The 27048-nt window shown below is 43.2% G+C and overlaps 1 protein-coding gene across 2 annotated transcripts; it reads left to right on the top strand.

Annotated features, from left to right (window-relative positions):
• Nucleotides 1-579: 579 nt before the first annotated feature.
• Nucleotides 580-26228, top strand: IL1RL1 (interleukin 1 receptor like 1). 2 transcript variants are annotated; one of them, XM_043918504.1, is made up of 11 exons: nucleotides 580-712; nucleotides 6770-6941; nucleotides 8052-8262; nucleotides 9857-10031; nucleotides 10125-10287; nucleotides 11707-11778; nucleotides 14110-14251; nucleotides 14349-14488; nucleotides 19388-19534; nucleotides 20824-20991; nucleotides 24408-26228. In XM_043918504.1, the coding sequence occupies exons 2-11, from the start codon at nucleotides 6881-6883 to the stop codon at nucleotides 24791-24793; spliced, it is 1665 nt and encodes a 554-aa protein (XP_043774439.1). In that variant the 5' UTR covers nucleotides 580-712; nucleotides 6770-6880; the 3' UTR covers nucleotides 24794-26228. The 2 variants fall into 2 exon arrangements, with proteins under 2 accessions (XP_043774439.1, XP_043774440.1); XM_043918505.1 differs by lacking the exon at nucleotides 580-712 and adding an exon at nucleotides 6101-6478.
• The last annotated feature ends 820 nt before the right edge of the window (nucleotides 26229-27048 follow it).

Here is a 27048-nt window from a genome sequence, read left to right as displayed (position 1 = left end):
CAAGTAGCAATAAAGACCCAGCACAGCCAAATATATATAATAGTAATAATAATAAAATCACAGATGATTAAAGTCAGTTTATTCAGAATTCTCATGGAAAGAGTCCAGTTACAGAGGCTTTTGATTTTGGCTGTTGCCCTAAGTAGGGTAACTGATCAGCCCCTCTGAGCATCCACTAAGCCTCTGAGGAGTGCAGGGGTCAGCGTGTGCAGAGATTCCTGGGCACAGAGCCTGGTTCATGCCTAGGCACCCAATTGTATCAGAGTTTTCAAAACATAGACATTGTGGCATCAACAGTAGAACCTCCTGCAGAGATGTACACTGTTGTTCTCAGAGCCATAGTTTCAGCTGCCAACTCACTGTAAGGGCACTGAGTACCTGCCACCTAGATGATGTCAGGAGGCTTTGCTGAAAAAGTCAGCCACAAGGAAGGCAAAATAGAGCTAAGAGGAAACGTGACCAACTGCAGAGCTACCGTTACAGTGGAAAGTGCAGCTTCATCAGAGATCTTTCAAATAGAGAACATGGTACAAACTGAAGTCAGTATTTGTTAACAGAGCAGCTCATCAGCAACCTGGTTCCTGTCTCTTAACTGATAAGGAAAAGAAACGTGGCTGTCACATGAAGCACAGAGCTGTTAGAGGACTGGTCTTTCGAGTTAGCAAACTCTGCTGGTAGGAAGCTGAGGGAGAAAGATCTCACCAGCCGGGTGGTAAGTGTCTTTCCTTGGGGCGTTTTTCAAAAATGCTTTGATCTCAAAGGGAATGGAATTTGAACACAAAAATTTAGGTTGAAAATAATCATTGCTCTTGATTTTCTGTCTTTGAAAAAGGTAGTCTTACCAATGGGAAAACCAAGGTACAGAGTGATGAAGTCCCTTAAAATCTTGTTTGTATTACATGGAACTTTGGCCTCAGGTGCGTGCTAAGTCGCTTCAGTCATGTCTGACTCTTTGTGAGGTTTTACAGACTGTAGCCTGCCAGGCTCCTCTGTCCATGGGATTCTCCGGGAAAGAATACAGGATTGGGTTGCTATGCCCTCCTCCAGGGGATCTTCCTGACCCAGGGATGGAATCCACGTCTCTTACATTGCCTGCATTAGCAGGCGGGTTCTTTACTGCTAGTACCAAATGGGAAGCCCATTGACCTGCTGTACTAGAAAAGAAATGGAGGGGGGTGGGCTTGGGAGGGGGTCTTGTGGTATATAGTATGTGCAGAGTGCTCATATTCCAGAATTGTTCTTGCTGGAATCCGCTGAAATTCAGAAATGGAATCTGCTCAGGTGGTGGAGAAGGAAAAAAAAGCTTGGGAAGAAAAGAGCTCCTGGGTGGCGAGGGGTGGGGGGGTGGAGAGGAATGTGGTGTGTGGAAGGGGAGAAGGAAATAGGATGGCAAAAGAGAGTGATATGCTTCAGGAGGAGGGCTGCTGGGAGCCTGTCTTTTGAGGGGAGTGGTGGGTAGGGAGGAATAACTGACTCAAATCCATGTCTGGCATGGACACCTCTGGTTGATGGCTCCGTTCCTCTCCTCTCTGAAGGCTCTCAACAAAGTGTGCAGGGTCAAATGTGGCAGAGCTGGTCGCTAAAGCTGTACCCACAGGAGAAGAGGGAGGTATGCATATTCATGTGCCATATTCAATGACATGTTCATGTGTCATTGCTCCCAAAGTCTCAATGTGGACTTTGTCATGCCATTCCTGCTAGTCTTTGAGAGAAAGCTCCAACACCCACAGAACCACATTTAATCCCTGCTCTTACTCTTACTGATGACTCTAACCTCCACTCTAACCTCTAACCTCTTACTGATTCATCTAACCTGTTTAATTCTTGTACTGTTGACGTATAAAGCCAGCATATTAGTACTAACGTCAGGCTCAGAGGGTGGTGTCTAAAGATGAAATAGGATCTGCCTGCAATGCCGGAGAGCCAGGTTTGATCCCTGGGTCAGGAGGATCCCCTGGAGAAGGAAATGACAACCCATTTCAGTATTCTTGCCCGGAAAATCCCATGGACAGAGTGTCGCAAGAGTTAGATACGACTTAGTGATTAAACCACCACCTAGCTAACATCAAATGCTTAATAATGTCAGCCCTCATCATCATCATTATTTTTTTACTTTTCCTACTTTGGGAACCTTCACCTCTGTGCCCTACTGGTGGCCCGCTGTGGCTGCTGATTTGAATCACAGAATCCCCAACAGGAAGGAGAGTTCTCTCTGCTCTTGAACAGCAGGTGTAGGTGAGGAGCGTGATCCTTCTATATTTGGATATGTGGGCCAGTAGCTCAAAAAATTTGGGGACGTCTTTGGTTTTCAGATTCCTGCTTTTCCAGTAGGAGAACTCTTCATCTACATCCTTCAAAATATTTGTCCTATGATTGTGAGGGTCTATATTTCTCTGCTTGCCCCTCCACACCTTCCAGTTTTTTGTGAGTATGCAGAAAGATGGGGCTTCCCAAGTGGCTCAGTGGTAAAGAATTCACCTGCCAATGCAGGAAACTGGGTTCAGTCCCAGGGTCAGGAAGATCCCCGGGAGGAGGAAATGGCAAACCGCTTCAGTATTCTTGCCTGGAGAGACTCACGGACAGAGGAGCCTGGCGGGCTACAGTCCATGGGGTCTCAAAGAGACAGACACGACTCAGCGACTAACAACAAGAGCAAAATTCTCAATACTTCTGCAGTGATTTACACCCAGAGGTTCAAACAGATCTGTGAAGCAAAGATGAATACCTCTCTCCAGGGAAACTTTCCAGGGAAGGTGAGCAGCTTTTCTCTTGTGTAGCTTCAAGGTCTATCTGCTTGCAGTCTGGAAGATCTCCTCCAGTCTAGTGGGTTTAATTTCACCTATACACTCATGTATCCCCAATTTATATAGATCTGGATGTAGGTCTCTAACCTACATGTGTCTCCTGAACTTCAGCAGCAAATAGCTCATTGATGCCTAGACATCTCCAGCTGTATGTCTAAGAGGTATACCTGGTTGTACACGTCCCATATTGAGGGACTCTCACTCCAAACCCTGTCCCATGTCCAGACTCCATCTTAGTAATAGGCAGAAAAAATATATGGCCAAATTTTGTGCAAAGTCACTTCAGTCATGTCCGACTCTTTGTGACACTATGGACCATAGCCCGCCAGGCTCCTCTGTCCATGGGATTCTCCAGGCAAGAATACTGGTTTGGTTGCCAAACCCTCCTCCAGGGGATCTTCCTTGACCCAGGGATAGAACCCGAGACTCTTGCATTGGCAGGCAGGTTCTTTACCACTAGCATCACCTGGAAAGCACCCTATGGCCAAATTAGATTAATTCTGAAAATCCTGAAGGAGATCAGTCCTGGGTGTTCATTGGAAGGACTGAGGCTGAAGCTGAAACTCCGATACTTTGGCCACCTTATGCAAAGAGCCGACTCATTGGGAAAGACCCGACTCATTGGGAAAGACCCTGATGCTGGGAGGGATTGGGGGCAGGAGGAGAAGGGGACAACAGAGGATGAGATGGCTGGATGGCATCACCGACTTGATGGGCATGAGTTTGAGTAAACTCTGGGAGTTGGTGATGGATAGGGGGGCCTGGCGTGCTGCGACTTTATTTCATCTCCCTGTCTCAATCATAAGAAGGAGAGATTTACCACTGTAATCTCTCTTTTTAGTTGAGATTAGGGGCAAAAAAAGACATGTCTTTGAGGTTCAGCAAGTCTGATTTCAACCTCAGCCGCAACTGTGTGAGCTTGGTCAAATTATTTAACCAGTCTCATCCTTGGGTTTTTATTTTAATCTGTAAAATTTGAATGCTGCTGATGATAAGTACCATGCAATATTGTACTTTCAATGCAAGGACTTAATTGTTGAATAATTGAATTATTTTATAGTGATCGCTTTAATTTATCACAATAGCTAGACTTTATTAAATGCTTCTGCAAGATATCATGGGTATGCTATTAAAACTCTAACTGAAGCCTTATTGAAAACTAGGAAACCAAGATAACCATGGCCTAGTCTAAAGGAATAAATGCCTAAACTTAATTTAAAAATTTTAAGATGTTTTAGGATACAAAATGTAAGTTTGTATTCAAATGTAAGCATGTTTAAGGTAGTATTATTTTGTTTGTCAAAATGATACCTAGAGGTTACAGTATCCTGGGCGCTGTTCCAGGCTTGCCTGCTCCTGATTCTGTGAAGCAGATTCTTATGCCAAAACGCATATGATCTTAACAGCTAAGTCAAGAAGAGTGGCAAGTAGATCTAATTCCTTGAAGTGATGCCAGCATCTTGTGGTGAATCTCCCAGCAGTGACAAGACTTTTCATCTCTCCCTCTGAGACCACATGACTGATATTGGTGCAGAAGGAGACGCCTGCCTCAGAAACACTGCCAGCCACAGGGGAGCAGGGCGGGGAGTGGTGGTGTTGTCAACTGGCTCCAAAAATCCACTGAAACTTTTCTTGGGCAGCACCTCCTCTTTTAACCTTCATCATATCGTAGCAAAATAGTATAGAATCTAAAATAGGTAGGAGTCTAGCCTTTGGAGCCAGCCTGCTTGGGTTCAAATTCTGGCTCCTTCTCTTAGCATAACATAACTGGTACCATTTGCTTACCCTCTTGGTGTCTCAAGGCTTCCCTGGTGGATCAGACAGTAAAGAATCTGCCTGCGATGCCGGAGACCCAGCTTTGGTCCCTGGGTTGGGAAGATCCCCTGGATAAGGGAATAGCAACCCAGTCCAGTATGCTTGCCTGGATAATCTCATGGACAGAGAAGCCTGGTGGGCTACAGTCTATGAGGTTACAAAGAGTAGGACACGACTGAGCAACTAACACCTACTGTCTCAGTGTCCTTGTCTGTAAAGCAGCTGTAACAATAATAGTGCCTGCTTCACGGGGTGGTTGTGAGGATGAAGGGGCTAACACATGGAAGTCATTGAGAACTGTATGTGACACGCAGTGCATTCTAGAGAAGCCTTATCTTTGGTTATTATATTACAGTGCTGGTCTGGAATCAGTCCCAGAATCCTTCTGGGATATGGTGAGTTTTGAAAGTAAGTCAAATTTACTCATGACTGAGTCACACCAGCTCTGTGGAGCTAAAGGCAAATGTGCAGCTAACATTTGTTTGACATGGAACTCAAGAGTTGAGGTTTATGGTTTTCCATGTCATTCCCTGTAAGACAGTCTTGCAACGTCCCTCTGTTTCTATGAATTCCTTAGAAAAACCTGCCTTTCCCGTCTAAGAGCCTGCAGGGACTTGAATCTGAGAATCTGGAATCCGTGTTTGGATGAGACTATGTTAGTTCTGAACCTTAAATAGTACATTTGCAAAATTCCTTAGAGTCTGTTTACTTCTCATCTCTTGCCCCCATTTGCTTTTGAAACTCTCTCAGCACCAAAGCTGTTATAACTGGCTGAGCCTTCCTCGCTAGAGTCTGCCAAATGAAGTATCAAGAAGTATTTGGATGGGCAGTTGTAGGGTTCCCGGATTTCCAGATCATTTGGAACTTGAAGTGTAATAATATCGGAGCCACAAACACCAAGCATTTCCTTGAGTAACTGATGCTAAAACAGATAAGATCTGATTACTTCTTCCAAGGGATTATTCACTGTTGTCCTTAAATATTTACATACCAGGGTCAAGAGTTCTTGGTATACAGTGAACCAGCACTTTTGAACGAGTCATGGATTTTGGCTCAAGGTGAAATTTTAGGGTGGGTGGAGTGGGTGTGTGGAAGGATGTCTCTTATCTCCCCTTTAAAATAAAAGAGGGAATTTGTGAGTGTGAGGAGTCGGTAAGGAAGAAGCCGAAAGAACTGGAAAGTCTTCATGGCTCAGTCACTGACTTGAAGTTCTTTGCTTCTGCCCTTCACTTTGGGTAAGCATCCCTTACTTAACTAAAGTTCATAGTGAAAACGTTTCCATGCAAGTAATGAGAAAAGTACCAGCAATTAATGCTTAGAAGAAATGTGCTATCCTGAAATATATTAAGGGTTATTGTAGTCATCCTATATTTGTCAGTTTCTTTATTGGTTCCATCCTTCCTCTGACTTTTTAAGAAAAAAATATATAGCTGTTATCCTTTTGGGTTGAAAGAAAAAAAAATGTAATTGTTTTTCGTAGACCTTCAACTCATCTTAGAAAGCCTTTGGTGGATCTTGGGGACAAACAGGGTGAGAGACATATTTTTCAGGGTTTGGTATAATGTCTAGGGCAATAATTTGATGGCCATTTTACCCATCTCTCTCTTATTATCCTTAGGAAATATGGGATGACGGCTTCCCTGTGTTCTTGGGGGAAGAAGGGGATCATGTGACCGCACAACCAGTTACCAGCCTGTGTGGATGTTTGTGGTTTTATGTCAGCATTTATAATACTGTGTTGTCTAGGGTCTCTTAATTTTATGATTTTCTTTTTTTTTTCCTCCAAAATAGAAACTTATTTTCTTTCCTCTTAATTTAGCTTCATTCATGAGACAGTGAAACAACATGGCCATCATAAGGTCTGCATGGCCCCAAGGTCCAGTATTCAATAATGTGTGTCTGAAGTCAGCTTGTATACTAAAGATCTGCCAAGGATGAATGCTCCTTGCAGGGGGCAGGGGTATTAAGCAAGTCAAAATCCTGGCTGTAAATATTTTGCTTGTGATTTTTAAAAATTATTTTTAATTGGAGAATAATTGGTTTTTAAATTAATTTATTTTTAATTGGAGGATAATTGCTTGCTTGTGATTTCGCATGATTTATTTTTTTTGGTAGAGATACTGACAGTTCTTTGCAACTATCTGTCTTAGGGAATATCATCAATCTCCTAGGTGGGAGCTTTGTCATTGGATGTCACAAACTCAACCTGAATCAGCTTGAGAATCGGTTCTCAACACCTGCTCTCACTTGAGAAACTGAGAATGAGACTTTGGGTCTCAGTAATTCTAACAGCTCTGATATCTTCCGCATCAGCCAAGTTTAGTAAGTATTGCTTTCGAACTGAGATTTAAAACAATTTTAATTAAGTAATTCCAAGAACATGTGCCTTGCTATCCAATTGCTCTAGCTGAATGGCAATGTGGAGAGTTCATTTATGTTCTACAGTTATTCTTTTTTAAAAATTCATTTATTATTTATTTTTGCTTGCTCTGGGTCCTTGTTGCTGCACACAGGCTTTCCGTAGTTTCGGGGACCAGGGGCTGCTCTTCACTGTGGGGCACGTGCTCAGGCGCCCTGCGGCATGTGGGATATTACCAGACCAGGGATCGAACGTGCATCCTCTGCATTAGCAGGGGCATCCTTATCCACTGCACCACCAGGGAAGTCCCTAGAGTTATTCTTCATCAGCAGTTCTTCATTTGTCCCCTTTATGGGGACAAATTTTTTATAACAAATACAACATCATTTTGATTTAATGCATTTAAATACATCAAAATGTAACATGGTGCCTGCACATAGAAGGTATGGTCAGCGTTTGTTGACTCGACAACTTGCTTTGTGTAGGTGAACTTGGCTGCTTTTCTTTGGAGCAATGTGGAGGATCAAGGTCCAGGTTAAACCACTAAATTATGTACCCATTGTTAGTCGCTCAGTTGTGTCCAACTCTGCAATCCCGCGGACTGTAGCCTGTCAGGTTCCTCTGTCCGTGGAATTTTCCAGGCAAGAATACTGGAATGGGTTGCCATTTCCTTCTCCAGTGTACCCATTAGAATATTTCATAAAAGAGCTTAGATGATTTACTTATTCTTTCTCAAAGTATCACAGAGTATGACAACTTTCTCAATTTAATCTTGCTGTTGTTTAATCATTAAGTCATGTCCGATTCTGTGCAACCCCATAGGTTGTAGCCTGCCAGGCTCCTCTGTCCAAGAGATTTCCCAATCAAGAATATTGGAGCAAGTTGCCATTTCCTATTGCAGGGGATCTTCCTGATCCAGGGATTGAACCTGAGTCTCCTGCATTGGCAGGCAGGTTCTTTACCACCAAGCCACTGGGGAAGCTTAGAAGGGGGTATTTAGAATACCATAATTGTAATCTTTTTGTATGATCACTTCAAGAAATTTATGTGTGTGTTTGTTTTCTTTAATGCAGGCAGATCATTTTTGGGCCTGGAAAATGAGGCTTTAATTGTGAAATGTCCCAGACAAGGAAAATATCCATACTCTGTGGACTGGTATTACTCAAAAACCAACAAAAGTATTACTACCCAGAGAGGAAATCGGATAGTTGCCTCAGGGAAGTGTCTCAAGTTCCTCCCTGCCAAAGTCAACGACTCCGGATTTTATACCTGCGTTGTCAGACGGTATTATCCAGGCCTGCTCCTTTGTCTTTAACAGCTAATATTCTGAGCCGTCTCACTTCTCTCCCCTTCCTAGACCTCTCTGGAACAGTCAAACTTATGAAGTAATCTGAATAAAAGAGCACTTCTAGGAATGTCCTCATGGTGAAGTTCAGGTGGTGGTAAACTATTTGTTATTATTACTTGGAGGCACTTCAAAGTATGCAGTACAGAGATTGAGCTCTGTTTGGGATGTGCCCCCTGCAGTGGACTCATAGAGTCTTAACCACTGGACCACCAGGGAAGTCCCTGGTGAGCTATTTGGATGTATAATTGCAGGGCTTAACTTGTAGCCCAGTTAGAAACAGACCAGGTTTTTCTAGTGACTGTGAAGCTGAGAGCACTCGCTCACTCTGAGTTCCAAATAAGAACAACCCAGTATACGAAGCAGTGACCGAGATGTATGACATCCAGGTTAGGCTTGTGATGAATGTAAAAGGGTGGGCACCTGGGCCTTCCACCTGAGGGGCAAGCCCGAGTCCATTACTCTACAAGTAAATTGTCACGAATGTTGTGATTTTGTGCCCGTTTGGTAAATATAAGCGAGGAGACCAACTATGTCAAAAGGCAAGTTGCTCTAGCTCGGCGCCTGGGCTCTGAGGTCAGATGGTGTTAGTTTTGAGTCCACGGTCCTCGCCACTTATCTCTGTGTTGTTGTTCAGTCACTGCTCCTTCTCTGTTCCCTCATCTGTCAAATACACGTGATAACAGAACCCACTTCAGAGCCCGTTATGAGCATAAAACGAGGTAATGTCACCACCATAAATGGTACATAGGAAACTCTTAAGAGATGCTAATTATTTTCATTATTATATCAGGTGTTGGTGTGACGGCACATATAGTGTATAGAGAAATGGTGAGGGAGTCATTTTCAAGGCTACAGTAGGGGTTATGTTTTAAGCTTCCCTGGTGGCTCAGTGGTAAAGAATCTGCCTGCCAATACAGGAGATGTGTGTTCATCCAGGAAGATCTGCTGGAGAAGGAAATGGCAACCTGCTCCAGCATTTTTGCCTGGACGACCCCCTGCATAGAGGAACCTGGTGGGCTGCAGTCCCTGGGGTTGCAAACAGTTGGACACGACTGAGCAACTGAACCGCGACTGCAAGGGGTTATGTTTTATTTAAAGTGTAACCAAAAAACCAATTAAAACTTCAGATTTGAATGATTATTTTAAAATAAGAACTACTCTATGTCAATGGTTTTAGGAAGAAAAATTACAGTTGCATTATTTCATAATGTTTGTATTAAGTAAAATTAGAGTCAGATTAAGTCATTTCATAATGCTAATATTAAGTAAAAATTAGAGTCGGATTAGGCTTTCCAGGTGGCTCAATGGTAAACAACCTGCCTGCCGATGCAAGAGACGCAGCTTTGATCCCTGGGTTGGGAAGATCCTCTAGAGAAGGAAATGGCAATCCACTGCAGTATTCTTGCCGAATTAAGAGTTGGATTAAGTCATTTCATAATGCTAAATAATATCAAGTAAAAGTTAGAGTTGGATTAAATTACTGCATAATGCTAAGTGACTTTTTAAAAATTGCTTGATTTATTTTAATAGTCCTACCTCCAATAAGACTGGACATGTGAACGTCACCATTTTTGAAAAGCAATCAGATTGCAATATTCCAGATTATCTGATATACTCAACGACGTTTGGATCAGAAAAAAAGTCCCTAATATTTTGTCCTACAATTGACCGCTACAATTGGACACAGCCTGTTGAGTGGTTTAAGGTAAAAAGAAACTTGCAGGGAAATAGATGAAAATACACAACCAAAATAGATGTGAAAGAATTACTAAAAGTGGACTGGAACCTTTCATTTCAGAACTGTGAAGTTCTCCAAGGACCAAGGTACCTGGCACACAAGACGTTTTTGCTGATTCACAATGCAACCAACAAGGACACTGGTGATTATACATGTAAATTTATGCACAATGAATATGGAGTCAAATACATTGTAACTGCAACCAGATCATTCACAGTTACTGGTAAGCTACTAAATGTAACAAAGGGCAATACTAAAAAAGATAGAGAAATTGTGTCCTTCTTGTTGATTTGCCTGTATTTTATCCTCCTCCTTGAACTTCCTCCTGGCTCATCTTTTCTTACACATCCTCTAATATGATGCAAGGAGATTTTCTATATTATACACCATCAAGTTTTAAGACATTTGGGGGCAGGGGGTGAAATTACACTACTAATCCAAAGCCACATCTGCTCTCTCCTCTATATTTTAATTTTTCAAAGGTAATGCAATCACCTAACATTTTTTTGAACAGCAGCTCAACTATTTGAAGAGCAGGATTAGCTCTCTTTCTCCCAATGTCTTGTCAGACTTTCTGTAAATAGAGCAAGATCTGTTTACTCTCTGATATAACTAACTGGATTAGAAGTATAATGAGAAGCTTTATAAAGAGATACATAGATATTATTGGGTGGTTTTCAATCTTGATTTGCAAGGCTTTCATCATCATCTACAACCTTAGGTAAGTCATTTAATTCTAATTTTTATTTCAAGTTCACTTTACATTCTATAAAAATCCATCAGGGGAAAGGCTTCACAATCAAACCTGAAAGATCAACAAAGAGTTGGGGTCTCCTCAACATAGCTTGATCTGGGAGTGTAGATGAAACCTATATGCCTGGCACATTTCTTGGGGCAGAACAATAGTGGACAAGAGTTTTGTCTGGAGTTTTCTGGTGCTCCACCCCTGTAAAATGAACACCACTGGACCACATTTGTGTTAGTATCTCTCAGTGATCAACATCAAATCCCACAGAGGTCCTTAATCACAGCATTCTGAAATAAGTGAGAACCAAGGGGTACAGGAATGCATCCGTGCTCCATTAGAACTAATTTCTAATTCAGTTAGTTATACTAGAGATTAAATAGGTTTCTCTCTATTTACAAAACCTCTGAGAATACTTTTACCATGTCTAGGCAACAATGCTACAGGAATTTGAACTTTCTGATACGGTGAGCCACACAGGTGGAAGGCTGTGAGTACAAGTGTAGACTTATGTGTTTATCACTTGCACGGGCCTTTGGAAATCTTCCCTGTAGTGTTCTGCCTACGCTATAGAATTGAGGTTTTCTGGCAATTGCTACATTATGCAATTCATTTAATGGTTTGCATAGTATTTGTTTTAACAATAAAAAAAGAGAAGAGAAAATATCAAAAAAACAACATAGCTGGTAGCAGAAAGGTGTTGTTTGACTGTTTTTGTTTTATTTGTGTGTGCGGGTGTATGTGTATACATGTGTACTTGTTGCCATGGATCACTTTCGAAAGGTGTGAGAAACGTCGCTATGAAAATAGGACAGAAATAAGAAAATACAAGCTTTGTATTGACGGCTACTCAATGCTCTCCAAATACTGAAATTCTGTCTTTGTTTTTAATTTCAGAGGAGCAGGGCTTTTCTTTGCCTCCTGAAATTAAAGCACCTGCACAAAATGAAATAAAGGAAGTGGAAATTGGTAAGAAAACGATAAGAACACTATAAAATTTTTGCCTGGAAAATCCTTCCGTGTGACCCCGGGGTCAGGCTGTCTCCATAGCAGGTCTTGAGGATTGAATGAGATATACTTGGAAACACCCGTCTCGGGCACTTTCTGGTATCAGGGGTATGTGCTCACCACCACATACGGCACTTACATTTGTACCACGCTCTGCTTTGCTTTTTGTGTTTTGGTGCTTTTGCCCATGTTGCCTCATTTCCCTCTTGCTTCTGTCCAGGAGGTAGATATTGTCCCACTTTATGTTTGTGGATGGTTAGGCTTAGACAGATCAATATGTACTGTGCTAAGTCACCTCAGTCATGTCCCACTCTCTGGGACCCCATGGACTGCAGCCCGCCAAGCTCCTCTGTCCATGGGATTCTCCAGGCAAGAATTCTCCAGGATGTCTTCCCAACCCAGGGATCCCACTCGCAACCCACATCTCTTACATCTCCTTGCACCAGCATGCGGGTTCTTTACCACTAGCGCCACCTGGGAAGCCCCATCTTTCTATTAGAACACTAGAGTACCTTGTGTTCCGATTATCACAGATTATACCATTTTCACCTCCTGGGAGACTCTGAGCTCCTTTTCTCTCTTCAGATGCCTCTTGTTTGTTTGTTTGTTTAGTATTTTTAAAGTCTTTCCTGAATGTATTACAGTATTGCTTCTGTTTTACGTTTTGGCTTTTTGGCCGTGAGGCATATGGGATCTTTTAGCTCCCCGACCAGGGATTGACCTCACACCCCCGTGCGCTGGAAGGAGAGTTCTTAACCACTGGACCACCAGGGAAGTCCCTGGATGCCTAATTCTTGACCCAGGAATGATGAACTCAGTAGGGGACAGCTGAATGCACTGTCCTAAGGCAGGAAACAGCCCTTAAGTCCTTCCTCTGAAGGAGGAAGTCTCAAATTAACAGGAGGGAGACTAGAGAGGCTCTTGTTAGAAGATAATAAATAGTGGAATAGTTAGAAATCGTGAAATTGTAGCTGAATCAGGTGAAATGGTTTTGCCTACAAAGGTAATAACAGGGAAAGGAGGGGGATTTGGTAGGATGAGAAAGGAGTGGAAGAGAGCCATTAAAAAGAAATTGCAAATAACCCAATTTCATTCCCTTTTATGGCTGAGTAATATTCCCCACACAGTGAAAAAAGTCAGAAAGAGAAAAACAAATATTGTATATTAATGCATATATGTGGAATCTAGAGAAATGGGGCAGATGAACCTATTTGCAGGGCAGGAACAGAGACGCAGATGTAGAGAATGGATGTGTGGAAACGGTGGGGGTGGTGGCATGAACCAGGAGATTGGGACTGCCGTATATACACTGCCACGTGTGAATCAGACGGCTAGTGGGAACCGGCTCTGTAGGGCAGGGAGCTGGGCTTAGTGCTCTGTGACGGCCTGGAAGGTTGGGATGGAGGTGGGTAGGGTGGGGTGGGGTGGGTGTCCAAGAGGGAGGGGATATGGGTATACATACAGCTGATTCGTGATGTTGCACAGCAGGAACTAACAGAACATTGTAAAGCACGTGTGTGCGCTCAGGTGCTCACTCGTGTCCCACTCTTCTCAGCCCCATGAACTGGAGCCCGCCAGGCTCCTCGGTCCATGGGATCTCCTAGGCAAGAATGCTGGAGGGGGTTGCCCTTCCCTTCTCCAGGAGATCTTCCCAACCCAGGGATCGACCTGCGTCTCCTGCATTGGCAGGAGGATTCTTTACCACTGAGCCACCTGGGAAACCCCAAACAACTCTATCCCTTTTTTTTTTTTTCCTAAAGCAGCTATACCCCAATTAAAAAAGATAAATTTCAATGTATAGTAAAGGGAAATCTTAGATTACAATGTGGCATTGGTGAAGCCTCTTGAGTTTCTGCTGCAGAGCAGGGGAGAAAGGAGAGGGGAGAGGGAGCTGAGCTTCACCCTGACCTGTGAGTGAAATGAAGATGCTGGGAGAGGAGAGGAGGAGGCAAGGGGGGCAGAGAAAGAAGAAGGTGCTGACGATGAAGAAGGGAAATGGGGATCCTTTTATGGCCACATATCTGCCTGCAGTGCAGGAGATGAGGACTGGCTCCCTGGGTCAGGAAGATCCCTCAAGGGAGTGGCAGCCCACTCCAGTATTCTTGCCTGGAAAGTTCCGTGGACAGAGGAGCCTGGCAGGCTGCAGTTCATGGGGTCAAAAAGAGATGCGAGTTAGCGACACTTCCACTTTTTTTCATGGCACACAGAGGGTGTTCAGTGAATTTTTTTCACGTTAAATTAAATCCCATTTGAACAGAATTTTATTGGTGAGTTTCTTTCCTTCTCATCTAGGAAAACCGACAAACATAACGTGCTTGGCTTGCTTTGGGAAAGGCCATCAGGTCATGGCTGAGGCCTTCTGGCGGGTGAACGGAAGTGAGGTTAAGAACTTCGGTGAAACGAGAATACAAGCGATGCAGGAGCTCATGCAAAGGTACTTTTCAGTGGCAGTTAAAGCAGCCCCCACCTTCCCCCCTGGTTTGCAGCTGCACAGTAAGCACTGGAAGTAACAGCCTGCTGTTTAATCCTAGTGGTGAGCTGACTTGCCAAAGAGCTGTTTTAAAAATCGAGGATGTCAAAGAAGAGGATTTGACATGGAAGTATGACTGTCTGGCCATGAATTTCCATGGCTTCATCACGCACACTATAACACTAAGGAGGAAAAATCCAAGTAAGACATGTTTCTGAGACTGCAGTCACTTGAGTTTGCTGTATCAACTGTAAGCTGAAATCATATTCTCAGAGAACAGTGTGTTGGCCGGTGGTTGCCAGAAAATCCATCAAGACAACAGAATGCTCCATCTCACAAATTGAAGAAGGCAGGGGGAGAAAAGATTTGTCTTGGGTGTAGGCATTACACATATATACACTGTATATAGAGATAGGTATATATTGTGTAGAGAGACAGAATTCAAGACAGAAAGGAAGCCCTTGAACTGTCACTGTGCTTTTTACGATCAGCACACTCAGACCCTGTTAAACCAGTCAGTAAGGACACACGCCTTCTCCCTGGGAGTGAGTGCATCTTTCTTCCACTCCCTCCATGTACAACTGTGCACAATGATGGCAGCAAAACATAGTTTCACAAACAAACACTTCCTTCCTGAGCACCTGTCAATTCTCACTTGTTTGCACATCCAAGTAAAGACACTCCATTGGTTAGATGAAGCATTTATTCCAGTGTAACAAAGGGTGCAGGGAAATTTTTGATATCTTTTCTTGTCACTCCATGTGTGATGATGTAGAAATTATTTAATGTGTTTGTCATATAGTCACAGGGAGAGTTCAACTCCCAGTTTATACCCATAAGTGGGGTACTGTGCTGTGCTTAGGTGCTCAGTCGTGTTGGACTCTTTGTGACCCCATGGACTGTAGCCCTGCCAGGCTCCTCTGTCAATGAGCATTCTCCAGGCAAGAACACTGGAGTGGGTTGCCATGCCCTCCTCCAGAGGATCTTCCCAACCCAGGGATCGAAACCAGGTCTCCCGCATTGCAGGTGGATTCTTTACCAGCTGAGCCAGCAGGGAAGCCCAAGTGGGGTATAGTCCAGATTAATTTGAATAAACCCACAGAGGCACCACTTGATTGGGAGAGATGGGAAAGTTTAACTAATTTGATAGGGTTATTTAGTCTTTGCCTGAGGTGGTCTTTCGGATTTTTCTTGTTTGAATTCAACACAAACCACTGATTTGTAAGTTTTTATAAAACAACAGAACCGTGACTACTGTAGATGATTTTAAATATTATTATCATGCTCCATGCGTTGTCAGATTCTGCTAGTTATATATACATATATGTATCCATGTCATCTCAGATGTGTTGACCCTGATGAGATGTCATTTTATGGTGACATTTGTGGTGCTGGTGGGCACGGAAGACCCCACAGGAAAGGGGAAGCCACGTGACCCAACTCTGCCATGGTGTCCTTATCCCATTGCTGTCTGTGCTCACATTTTATGAATGTTCTCTAGGTCCCTGTGTATTGGAATTGCTTTCTTTCTTTCTTTTTTTTTTTTTTTTTGATTGGAATGTAATTGCTTTTGTTGTGTTCGTTTCTGCTGTTCAACCAAGTGAATCAGCTATGCATATACATATATCTCCCACCTTGGATCTCTCTCCCATCCCTGCCCCCATCCCACCCCTCTAGGTCATCACAGAGCTCCCAGCTGGAATTGTTCTCATGTTACGCATACATGTGATTTTGTTCCTTCTAAATCATCTTTATATGCTAACTTTCACCTGTTTTTCTTCAAATCAACACAATTATACTCTGTCTCAATAACTGTGTAAATTAAACAAAAATTGTTGCAACTGTTTTTAATGGTCACAATAAGTTTCTTTGTTTCTAATAATACAGTAAAAGAAATTATACACTGTCCTGAATTTTAAAAATGAAAACTTAAAAAGCCTATATCCCCATATGATTAAATATTCAACATTTGATGCTACTACTATTAATAATAATAATGTGTGTGTTCAGTCCGTGTTTAACTCTTTGTGACCCCAAGGACTGTAGCCCGCCAGGCTCCTTTGTCCATGGGATTCTCCAAGCAAGAATACTGGAGTGGGTTGCCACCCTTTTCTGCAGGGGATCCCCCAATCCAGGGATTGACCTAGGTTTCCTACATTGCAAGCAGATTTTTTACTGTCTGAGCCATCAGGAAATAATAATAATAATAGTAATAATAAACATTTATGCATTGTTCTCTAAGTATGAAGACCAGTCACTATTTTTCATATAATTTTTCATTTGTTTTATAAAAAATCCATAATGAAGTTACTATTATTATTATTATCTACTTTTATAGATTAGGAAACTGAAAGAGAGGTTGACTAATTGTGCAGTTTTATGAGCCAGGACTCAGACACAGCTTTTCCTGTTTATAAACACTTATGGAAAATATTCAGTGTTAGGCATCACATATAAAGATTATTTATATCATGGCATCTGGTCCCATCACTTCATGGGAAATAGATGGGGAGACAGTGGAAACAGTGTCAGACTTTAATTTGGGGGGGCTCCAAAATCACTGCAGATGGTGATTGCAGCCATGAAATTAAAAGACGCTTACTCCTTGGAAGGAAAGTTATGACCAACCTGGACAGCATATTAAAAAGCAGAGACATTACTTTGCCAACAAAGGTCCATCTGGTCAAGGCTATGGTTTTTCCAGTATTCATGTATGGATGTGAGAGTTGGACTATAAAGAAAGCTGAGTGCCAAAAAATTTATGCTTTTGAAGTGTGGTGTTGGAGAAGACTCTTGAGAGTCCCTTGGACTGCAAGGAGATCCAACCAGTCCATCCTAAAGGAGATCGGTCCTGGGTGTTCATTGGAAGGACTGATGCTGAAGCTGAAACTCCAGTACTTTGGCCACCTCACATGAAGAGTTGACTCATTGGAAAAGACCCTGATGCTGGGAGGGATTGGGGGCAGGAGGAGAAGGGGACGACAGAGGATGAGATGGTTGGATGGCATCACCGACTCGATGGACATGTGTTTGAGTAAACTCCGGGAGCTGGTGATGGACAGGGAGGCCTGGCGTGCTGTGATTCATGGGGTCGCAAAGAGTCAGACACGACTGAGTGACTGAACTGAACTGACTGATGCATTTGTAAAGTAACATTTAGGAAGATACTGAACTTCAACTTCTCTTAATGTCTTGAATTAACTTCTTTCTGCTTGTAAATCAGTCACATGCATATTGTGCAAGAAATTGGGATTCCCAGCACATGTCCAAATATTATTTTTAGAAAAAGTGACCTGGAGAGGAATCGAGTTGAAATAATTTACGTAGGGAATATTTATCATTTAAACTGACGCTAAGACAGATACTAGGCTCACTGCCAATTTTCAGTTTTCAATCAGCTCACTTCAGTCATTCTTTGTACATTTTTTTTATTAAAAAGATTTTTTTTTTGGTCGTGCCATTAGGCATGTGGGATCTTAATTCCCTGACCAGGAATCATACCTGTGCCCCCTGCAGAGGAAGTGCAGAGTCCTAACCACTGGACTGTCAGGGAATTCCCCACCTTGGTAATTCTTGATTTCATAGTGCTAGATAGTCAGGGAGCTGATGAACTAATGAAAGAATTTGCAAATCTGGACCAGTGATTTTCTTTGGCAAAACTGGGAGCCTATGTTTTGAGATCAGATGGAAATGAAAAGGGAATTATACAGCCAAATCTCATTTGAGTCTCCTCACATTTATCGTTAAGTAGGACTATTTGTCAGATAGCACGGTTAACAATTTTAAAGAGGGAAGTAAACTTACAACAGCCAAAATTACTATTGATGAGCACAGTCCCTACATTCAGTTTGTATATATCTGATACAGTCCAGATGGGGACCATCTTGCATATATATGTTGTGAAGCAATGAGTAAAGGTAAAGGTGCAGCAATAGCTAAAAAATGTTCAACAGAAGGGAAATAACGGTGTATTTAGGACCAAAAACCCAGTAATTTGACTTCATCAAACACTCATTAGAGACTTACAAAGTTCTTGTTTTCCCCTTTGCTCTCCTGTGTCACCAACCCCAGATGTGATAAGTCTCTAAAGACCTGTTGATTATTTCTCCCTGATGCCACCAATGCCAAGCTTGTCCATTCCTCTCTCCTTATTACACGAATCTGGCCCCTCCCATACTTCAGAAACTTCTCATCTCATTCTACTCCGAGGATCTATTGGCCACGGAAACAAAACTTCCAGACTAATCTTGCTTGAAAACCACCTTTATTGTTAAGGAACCACTCAACACTCTTCAGTGGCTCCCACAACCAGGATAGAGACAAAATGCGTTAGCTGGACCCTCCAGTCTGATCAGAACCTAGGCCTAGATCCAGCTTTCCAATCATGTGTTCCAGCAATTCCCCAAATTAGAGTATCTGTCTCCCTCAGAAAACACACTCCCATCTCTGCCCTTGGGATCACAGCATCCTTCTGTGCCAGGAGTGCATTTCTTCTTTTGAAACTCTCCGAGTCTCACTCATCTTCCAGGGACCTCATTCTGCAGGAAGTCTCCAATTGCTAGTCCAGCACACAGCGGGTACACCTTCCTAAAACCTCTTTTAGCTAAAACTGATGCTTTCACTTCCTATCTTAGCTAAGTTTACCTGTGTCTCTTTATCTTTTATATTGAGAAGACCCTGATGCTGGGAAAGACTGAAGGCAGGAGGAGAAGGGAACAACAGAGGATGCGATGGTTGGGTAGGATCACTGATTCAATGGACATGAGTTTGAGCAAACTCCAGGAGATGGTGAAGGACAGAGAAGGCTGGTGTGCTGCAGTCCATGGGGGCGCAGAGAGTCAGACCTGACTGAGCGAGAACAACTGTATGTCTTATGCTTTGAAAATCCCCTACAATGCCTAACCCGGTGCCTTGCACAGAATAGAGGCTCAATAACCATTAATTTACTGATTCTTGAAACAGCCATGAGAATTCCACATAGGCAGTCCTTGTGTGAATCTCTTGTCCTCCCAATGGATGCCAGCACCCACGTGTTTTTTTATTTTCTTCTGTTTTAGAAATAATAATGATCATGTTTCTCCTCCCCCATCTTTTGAATAGTGGATCAACAAAGTACCTACTACATGCTTGCAGGATTTAGCCTGTTATTATTACTAATCAATGGCTTGGTGATAATTCTAAAAGTGTTCTGGATTGAGATTATTCTGTTCTGGAGAGACATAGCTAGACCTTCCAAAACTACGAATGGTAAGTGGCAAGTTTCAAATTTTCTTTAATAGAAAAGGTTCTATAATGGCTGTTGTTTGCTTCTAATAATCTCTTAATAGTTATGCTACTAAACCTAGATTTTCTCTTGCTTATTATTAGCGTATTATCAATAAATCTTTTTGAGTACTCAGAGGACACTCTTCATCCTGTCTGGTCATTCCTTGTGGTTCTGAAATTCACCTAAAGGGCTCCAATTTTCTCCCCAGTAGAATTGCTGTTCTTACTAATTCCTCAATAACAGAATCTGCTCCCAGCTCAGAAAGGGCATTTGGGGAAATTTGTACTGGTAAAACTTTATGGAAGTCAAACATTTACAAAATTGTTCCTCTTTTCCAGAGGTGAACATGTTAGAAAGTTCCATCAGATTGTAGGTGTATTTTTACCAGAAACCCTGTTCCATAAAGAGTCTTACCTCCCTACGTATATATACACATGAAAGGACGCAGTTATACCTGCTAAATATGAACACGATTCTTTTATTAGGAGGCAGATAAAATTTAGATTTTCCATATGAGTCACTCAACTAGAGCTAATTGTTTGATTTGTGAGAAATTCAGACCCCTTAAACATTTCTCCTCCCTTGCCACCAAGAACTACCTTTTAGCATTTTCACTTCCCCATGGGGAAAACAAATCTAAAATTTAGATTTGCCTGGCACAGCAAAAAAATCCCTTATCTGTGACTATAAATACTTATTAATATATTATTAATCAAACAGGACAATATGGTTTGAACTAAACTGGTCAGGGACTTGTCTGAGTTCAGTCTGAACAACTTGAACTCTGTTCAAGTTCAACTTGAACTCTGTTCAGGTCTGAGACAGTAAAAAGGAGAATGTTGGGACTAAGACTAGTTTCCTGATGACTGTACTGTGTGTGTGCTCAGTCGTGTCTGACTTCTTTGTGACCCCATGGACTGTAGCCCGCCAGGCCCCACTGTCCAGGGGATTTCTCAGGGAAAAATACTGCAGTGAATTGTCACTTCCTGCTCCAGGGGGGTCTTCCTAACCCAGGGACCAAACCCAAGTCTCTTGCATCTCCTCTATTGGCAGGTTGATCCTGTATCACTGTGCCACCTGGGAAGTCACTTCCTGATGACATTTTGGGGACAGTAGATTGTTGTCATCCTCTCCAGATTCTAGAATATTTGAGGGGGTATGGCATATTCACCAATAACCCTAAAACTCCAAGAGAAATGTCTATCAAGAGTAAAATGAGAATTTTTTAAGGACCAGTTAATAACATTGTGTTTCTTGTTCTCATGTTCAGATGGGAAGATCTATGATGCTTATGTGATCTATCCACGAAGCTGCAAAAACAGTCCAGAGGGGGCCAGCTCTGTGGAGTACTTTGTTCACCAGATTCTGCCCGATGTTCTTGAAAATAAATGTGGTTACAACTTATGCATCTATGGGAGAGACCTGCTCCCTGGACAAGGTAAACTTATCCACACCCATCAGGGAAAGAAACTCTTATTCTTCAGAAAGCCAAGTGATGAGCTCTTGGATCAGGAGTTGCGATCATTATTCCAGGTCTTAGGACCAGAACTTATAAATATTTCTCCAGAAGAAGGAAGTACTTCTTGTCTTCTCCTGTCCCCATCACCACTCTGATCCTGAGGTCTTCACAGGAGTGGCAGTGATGTGAAGACAGGGTAAGACATCCTTGCTTGTGACTCTGGCAGGGCCCAGCCCCTACTTCGGGCTTCCCTGGCGGCGCAGTGGTTAGAGTGCTCCTGCCAATGCAGGAGATACAGGAGACAAGAGTTCGATCTGAGTCGGGAAGATCCCCTGAAAAGGGGAGTGGCAGCCCACTCCAGTATTCTTGCCTGGGAAATTCCATGGACAGAGCAGCCTGGCGGGCTACAGTTCTTGGGGTCACAAAGAGTTGGACGTGGCTGAGCAACTGGGCACATCCACCAGCCCCTGCTTCACTTCCCGTGTCCACCACGAGGAGAACTGACATCTCTGAAGTCTGTCTAGATCTGAAAGACTTAACATCCAAAGAATTACATTCTCCTATCCAGAGGCACTGGCTAACATATTTGAAAGGACTCAAAAAGTTTTTATAACTCTCCTGACACTGAAGAAACATTTGCAAATTGATGTCCTCGCAAGAACAGATAGAATTGTGTCTTCTGTTTCTTAATACTCCTAGTCAGTTTCACCTGCTTTTGACTGTTGGGTCACAATTCTAGCATTTCAGTAGTGTTTCTTCTTCCCCTAACTAACGTCTCAAAATAATCAACTTGTTGGGGTCTGGATGCCAGGTTCTTTTATAGAACAGAGATGGGTGGGGGAGGTGAGAAAGCCAAGTAAAAAGCCCATTCATCTTTCAGATATCTCCTAGAATGGCCAGCCTCAGGGAGGGAATGTGTTAATTTCCTCCTTCCTGTAGCTACCGCCAGATGGACAGGGTCCTGAACAAAGGCACTTTGGAAACCCTCCTTCTAATGCTACTCGAATTCCTCAGGGACGAGGAAGCATTTGGAACAGGAATGAGGGAGGGTTCATTTCTTAGACTGTGAGTTTAAATGGGCATTCCTACTACAAAGAGGGATTCAGATACCTACATGCGAGACAGCAAAAGAGACACAGATATAAAGAAGACTTTTGGACTCTGTGGGAGAAGCCGAGGGTGGGACGACTTGAGAGAACAGCATTGAAACATGTCTATTACCATATGTGAAATAGATCACCAGTCCAAGTTCGATGCGTGAAACAGGGCACTCAAAGCCAGTGCACTGGGACAACGCTGAGGGATGGGATGGGGAGGGAGGGGAGAGAGGGCTTCAGGATGGGGGACACATGTCCACCTGTGGCTGATTCATGTCAATGTATAGCAAAAACCACTACAATATTGTAAAGTAATTAGCCTCCAATTAAAATAAATAAATTAATTTTTTAAAAAAGAAGTAAATGAACACATCACAGGTGAATCTGAGTTATCCTGAAATATTTAGGTAATGTTAATGGCCTAGTACCAGCTTGGGAGAACTGTAGAGTATACAATTCAGGAAGATGCAACCCACATCTCTCCCGAGACGCCCTTCTTCCTCCAGCTCTACCCATTGGCTATTTGTGGACTCCGTGGACTGTAGCCCTCCAGGCTCCTCTGCCCACGGAATTCTCCAGGCAAGAATACTGGAGTGGGTTGCCATTTCCTTCTCCAGGGGATCTTCCTGACCAGGGATGGAACCCACATCTCTAACGCATCCTGCATTGGCAGGCAGATTCTTTACCACTAGTGCCACCTGGGAAGCCCATGTCCCCTGATCTCACCTCAACCAAAATAAATAAAAACCAACACCCAAAGTCACTTTTCCCTTAGAAAAAGTTCATAACTGGCCCCTGCGGTGCATTTCTTCTCATGACGGTTACCCGCCATCTGCCCTTTCAAGCCCACTCCACAACCCCCGCTCCGTCCAGTGGCCTGGTGACTGATCTTTATGGAAGGCGCCATCTGCTTCACACCGGGCGTGGCCAGCGGGAGGCACAGGCAGGTGCTCAGAGGGCAGGGTGTATCCCTGGTCCCCTCCGGGTGGGGTACCCAGGTGGCCGTGCTTCCTGCTGAGCACTGGCCCCTGTCAGCTGGTCCTCCAGGTCCACACCTCGGGCTCTTTCACACCTGGAGGGTGACTGTCACTCTCTGATGTCACCAGTCGTGGAGGTCTGAGCGTCTCTCATTGATTTCCCTTGGCTCTGCCCACATCTTTTATCCTTTCATTAAACTCTCTCTGCTCAGTGCTTTCAAGTATTCTGAGATTTCTGTTAGGATCTACTGACACAAGGTCTCTGGCTGGCACTATTGACATTTATTTCCTGTTTCCAACCCTGTGGACTGGCAGTCTTTGGCCCTTGCTCTCTAAGAAGGTCTGGACTTGTTTTTTTTTTTTTTCATGGTTGTTCCTCCATCACAGTTCCCTCCTTGCTCTGACAGCTGCGTGTTTTACATGCTTTCACTCCACCCAGAAGTTAAGGGAAATCACTGTAGAGCTGATGGTCCACAAACAGTGGCTTGACAAAGGATCTCATCTTCCTTAAGATTTTCCTAGTTTGATTCAAAGTAGCTTCTACAATAGAGATTACCTGGCCGGAGGAGGAGGGTTGCTGGTGGGGGGTGGGGGGAGGGTTGCTGGGGATGGGGAGCAAAGTGGATCCAAGACTTCCTGAGACTTGAGTCAGTTCAGAGAAGCAAAGGTTCCTGAGTTTGTGCTCTTTAATAAGACAGTTAAAATTCTAAGTCAGAGGGAGAGTAGCATGGAAGTATATACATCACAATGGATATTGTAGCTATACTGCACAGGGAACTCAGTTGGGAGCCCTATGATGACCTAGAGGGTGGGATGAAGCGGGGTTGGGAGGGAGGCTCAAGATGGATGGGATATGTGCATACTTATGGCTGATTCATGTTGTACAGCAGAAAGGAACACAACATTATTAAGCAATTATCCTCCAATGAAAAATCAAAACATTTTAATAATTCTAAGTCCTTTTGCAACAAGTAAACTAACATTCTAGGAAGCTATTGTGTAGATAATTCCTCTGTCCATGGACTTCTCCAGGCAAGAATACTAGAGTGGGTAGTTGTTCCCTTCTCCAGGGGATCTTCCCGGACCAGGAATCGAACCGGGGTCTCCCGCATTGCAGACGGGTTCTTCACCAGTTGGGCTACCAGGGAAGCCACAACGTGTAGACAATGAACCTGCATTCCAAGTCTCCTGCTATGTAACTGTTGGTTCCCCCTGAGCTGGAGAACTCTGGGCTGCTCTGCCTGGGAGAGAAGAGGGCTTGACCGGCGCGGTTACAGCGGTGTGCAGGTCCTAACCTCTCCCCCGTATCTTTTATCACTAGATGTAGCCAGCACAGTGGAGACCAGCATCCGGATGAGCAGGCGGCACCTCTTCATCCTCACTGCCGAGATCGTGCACAGCAAGGAGTTCACCTACGAGCGGGAGATCGCCCTGCACAGCGCCCTCATTCAGCAGGACTCCAAGGCCATCCTCATTGAAATGGAGGCTCTGTGCCCGCCTGGCGGCCTGCAGCTTGAGGAGCTTCAGGACTCCCTGAAGCATCTCATCAAAGTTCAGGGGACCATCAAGTGGAGGGAGGACGACGCGGCCAACAGGCGGTCCCTGAATTCCAAGTTCTGGAAACACGTAAGGTACCACATGCCACCGGCGCCAAGCCGACTCCCCAGGAAAACGCCAAGCTTGGCCTCCTTGAGTGCCCAGGGGTAATAGTGCTTGCTTTGACGGCGAATGCATCCTGTGTTGTGCACCCGAATTTCTCCTAACTGGGTCACGCTGCTCTACCAGACACTGAGCTCCGGTAATAGGACTATAGCGGAGGGATTTCAGACCTCAGGCGTCATACTCTAGCTTACTTGGGTTTCCCTGATTCCGGGGGCATGCAAAATGCCCAGGGATTTTCAGCCTCAAGCTCCCGGACTCCTGACCTCACGTTCCATCTCCCTTGGCTAGTCCTTCTCCACTGTGGTCTAGCATCTTCTAGCTACTCTTTCTCTCTCTCACTCTCTCATCCTCTCTCTCCTTATTCCTTGTCTATATTACACATTTTGAACATATTTTGAAAGTTTTAGAATTAAATTTTCATGTAATCTTAAAGGACACTCAGATCATCTCTACCGGAACACCAGTATTAAATCTTCCTCACTCTGCCAGAACGTGTTAGAGTTTATTCAACCAGATGCTTAATTTTTATCATCTCAATATTGCCGATTTTGCTGGCATACTTTACTCAATTACCTACTCGTCATTATATTTGTTATTTTCGATTCTAAAATTTATTTCATATGAGAGAAATGAGAATAATCATACCAAACTCCTTGCATTTCTGTGCTAATCAAGTGAGAAATAAAAGTATTTAGACCAGGGTAAGAATTCATTAAATAATGACAACTTGTTAAGACATTTCTTGTAATGTGGATTTCGTTCTATGTTCTGTTAAGCAGAGGTCCCCAACCTCTGGGATCTAATGCCTGATGCTCTGAGGTGGAGCTGATGTAATAATAATAGAAATAAAGTGCACAAGAAATGTAATGTGCTTGAATCATCCTAAACCATCCCCCCTCCCCCCTCCTCGCCCCCCCCCCCCCCCACCACCTCCCGGCCTTGGAAAAATTGTTTTTCATGAAACCGGTTCTTGGTGCCAACAAAGTTGGGGACCACTGCTATAAAGAGTACATTCTCTCCAGATTCACTACCACCTAGAATGACAGAGGCTTTTCTGATTTATGAACACAGGATATTTTGGAACTGATTTTACTTCCTTCTTTGCATTAACTACTTGAAAGCATAAAGCCAAATATGAAATCTTTCTATAGCAAATACATGGGATATCATAACAGGGAATTGAAAATAATCTCTTCCCTAGCTCCATAATAAAAGAAACTGAAAAATTAGGATGGGGAACACATGTACACCCAAGGCGGAGTCATGTCAATGTATGGCAAAACCAATACAATATTGTAAAGAAAATAAATAAATAAAACTGAAAAAAAAATTCAAATGTCTGCTGATAATTCTCACCTTACTAGTCTCTTTGGGAGGGGCAGTTCCTTTTCAGAAAGAAGTAAGGTAAGAATTTTTCCAGGTTTGCCTATTCATTTTTTAAATCACCGATTATTGATTAGCAGACATTTAAAATTTTGATTATGCCCAACTTATCAATTTTTGTTACATGGATAGTGTTTTCTGTGTTCTAATATATATATATATATGTATATATATATATATATATTTTTTTTGCTTATCCCAAGGTCATGGAGAATTTGTCTTATGTATGTACTCTTATGAACTGTGCATGATTCCAGCTTTTCTGCTTAAGTCTATGGTCTATTGTAAATTAATATTTGTATATAGAAATATCCCCCTATCAATTCAGTTCAGTCACTCAGTTGTGTCCGACTCTTTGCGACCCCATGAATCACAGCACGCCAGGCCTCCCTGTCTATCACCAACTCCCGGAGTTTACTCAAACACATGTCCATCGAGTCGGTGATGCCATCCAACCATCTCATCCTCTGTCGTCCCCTTCTCCTCCTGCCCCCAATCCCTCCCAGCATCAGGGTCTTTTCCAATGAGTCAACTCTTCACATAAGGTGGCCAAAGTATGGGATTTTCAGCTTCAACATCAGTCCTTCCAATGAACACTCAGGACCGATCTCCTTTAGGATGGACTGGTTGGATCTCCTTGCAGTCCAAGGGACTCTCAAGAGTCTTCTCCAACACCACACTTCAAAAGCATAAATTTTTCGGCACTCAGCTTTCTTCATAGTTCAAATCTCACATCCATACATGACCAATGGAAGAACCATAGCCTTGACCAGACAGACTTTTGTTGGCAAAGTAATGTCTCTGCTTTTTAATATGCTATCTAGGTTGGTCATAACTTTCCTTCCAAGGAGTTAGCATCTTTTAATTTCATGACTGCAATCACCATCTGCAGTGATTTTGGAGCCCCCCAAAAATAA

Source organism: Cervus elaphus, chromosome 11 (genome assembly GCF_910594005.1).
Source record: "Cervus elaphus chromosome 11, mCerEla1.1, whole genome shotgun sequence".
NCBI lineage: Eukaryota > Metazoa > Chordata > Mammalia > Artiodactyla > Cervidae > Cervus > Cervus elaphus.
Note: the sequence above shows the minus strand (reverse complement) of the source record. Positions and strands in the feature narration are given on the sequence as shown.

Coding starts and splice junctions, on each gene's coding strand:
- IL1RL1 (XM_043918504.1), top strand. CDS start 6,881: ATGAGACTTTGGGTCTCAGTAATTCTAACAGCTCTGATATCTTCCGCA. Junction 11,779..14,109: donor AATAAAGGAAGTGGAAATTG/GTAAGAAAACGA, acceptor CTTCTCATCTAG/GAAAACCGACAAACATAACG. Junction 14,489..19,387: donor ACTAAGGAGGAAAAATCCAA/GTAAGACATGTT, acceptor TCTTTTGAATAG/TGGATCAACAAAGTACCTAC.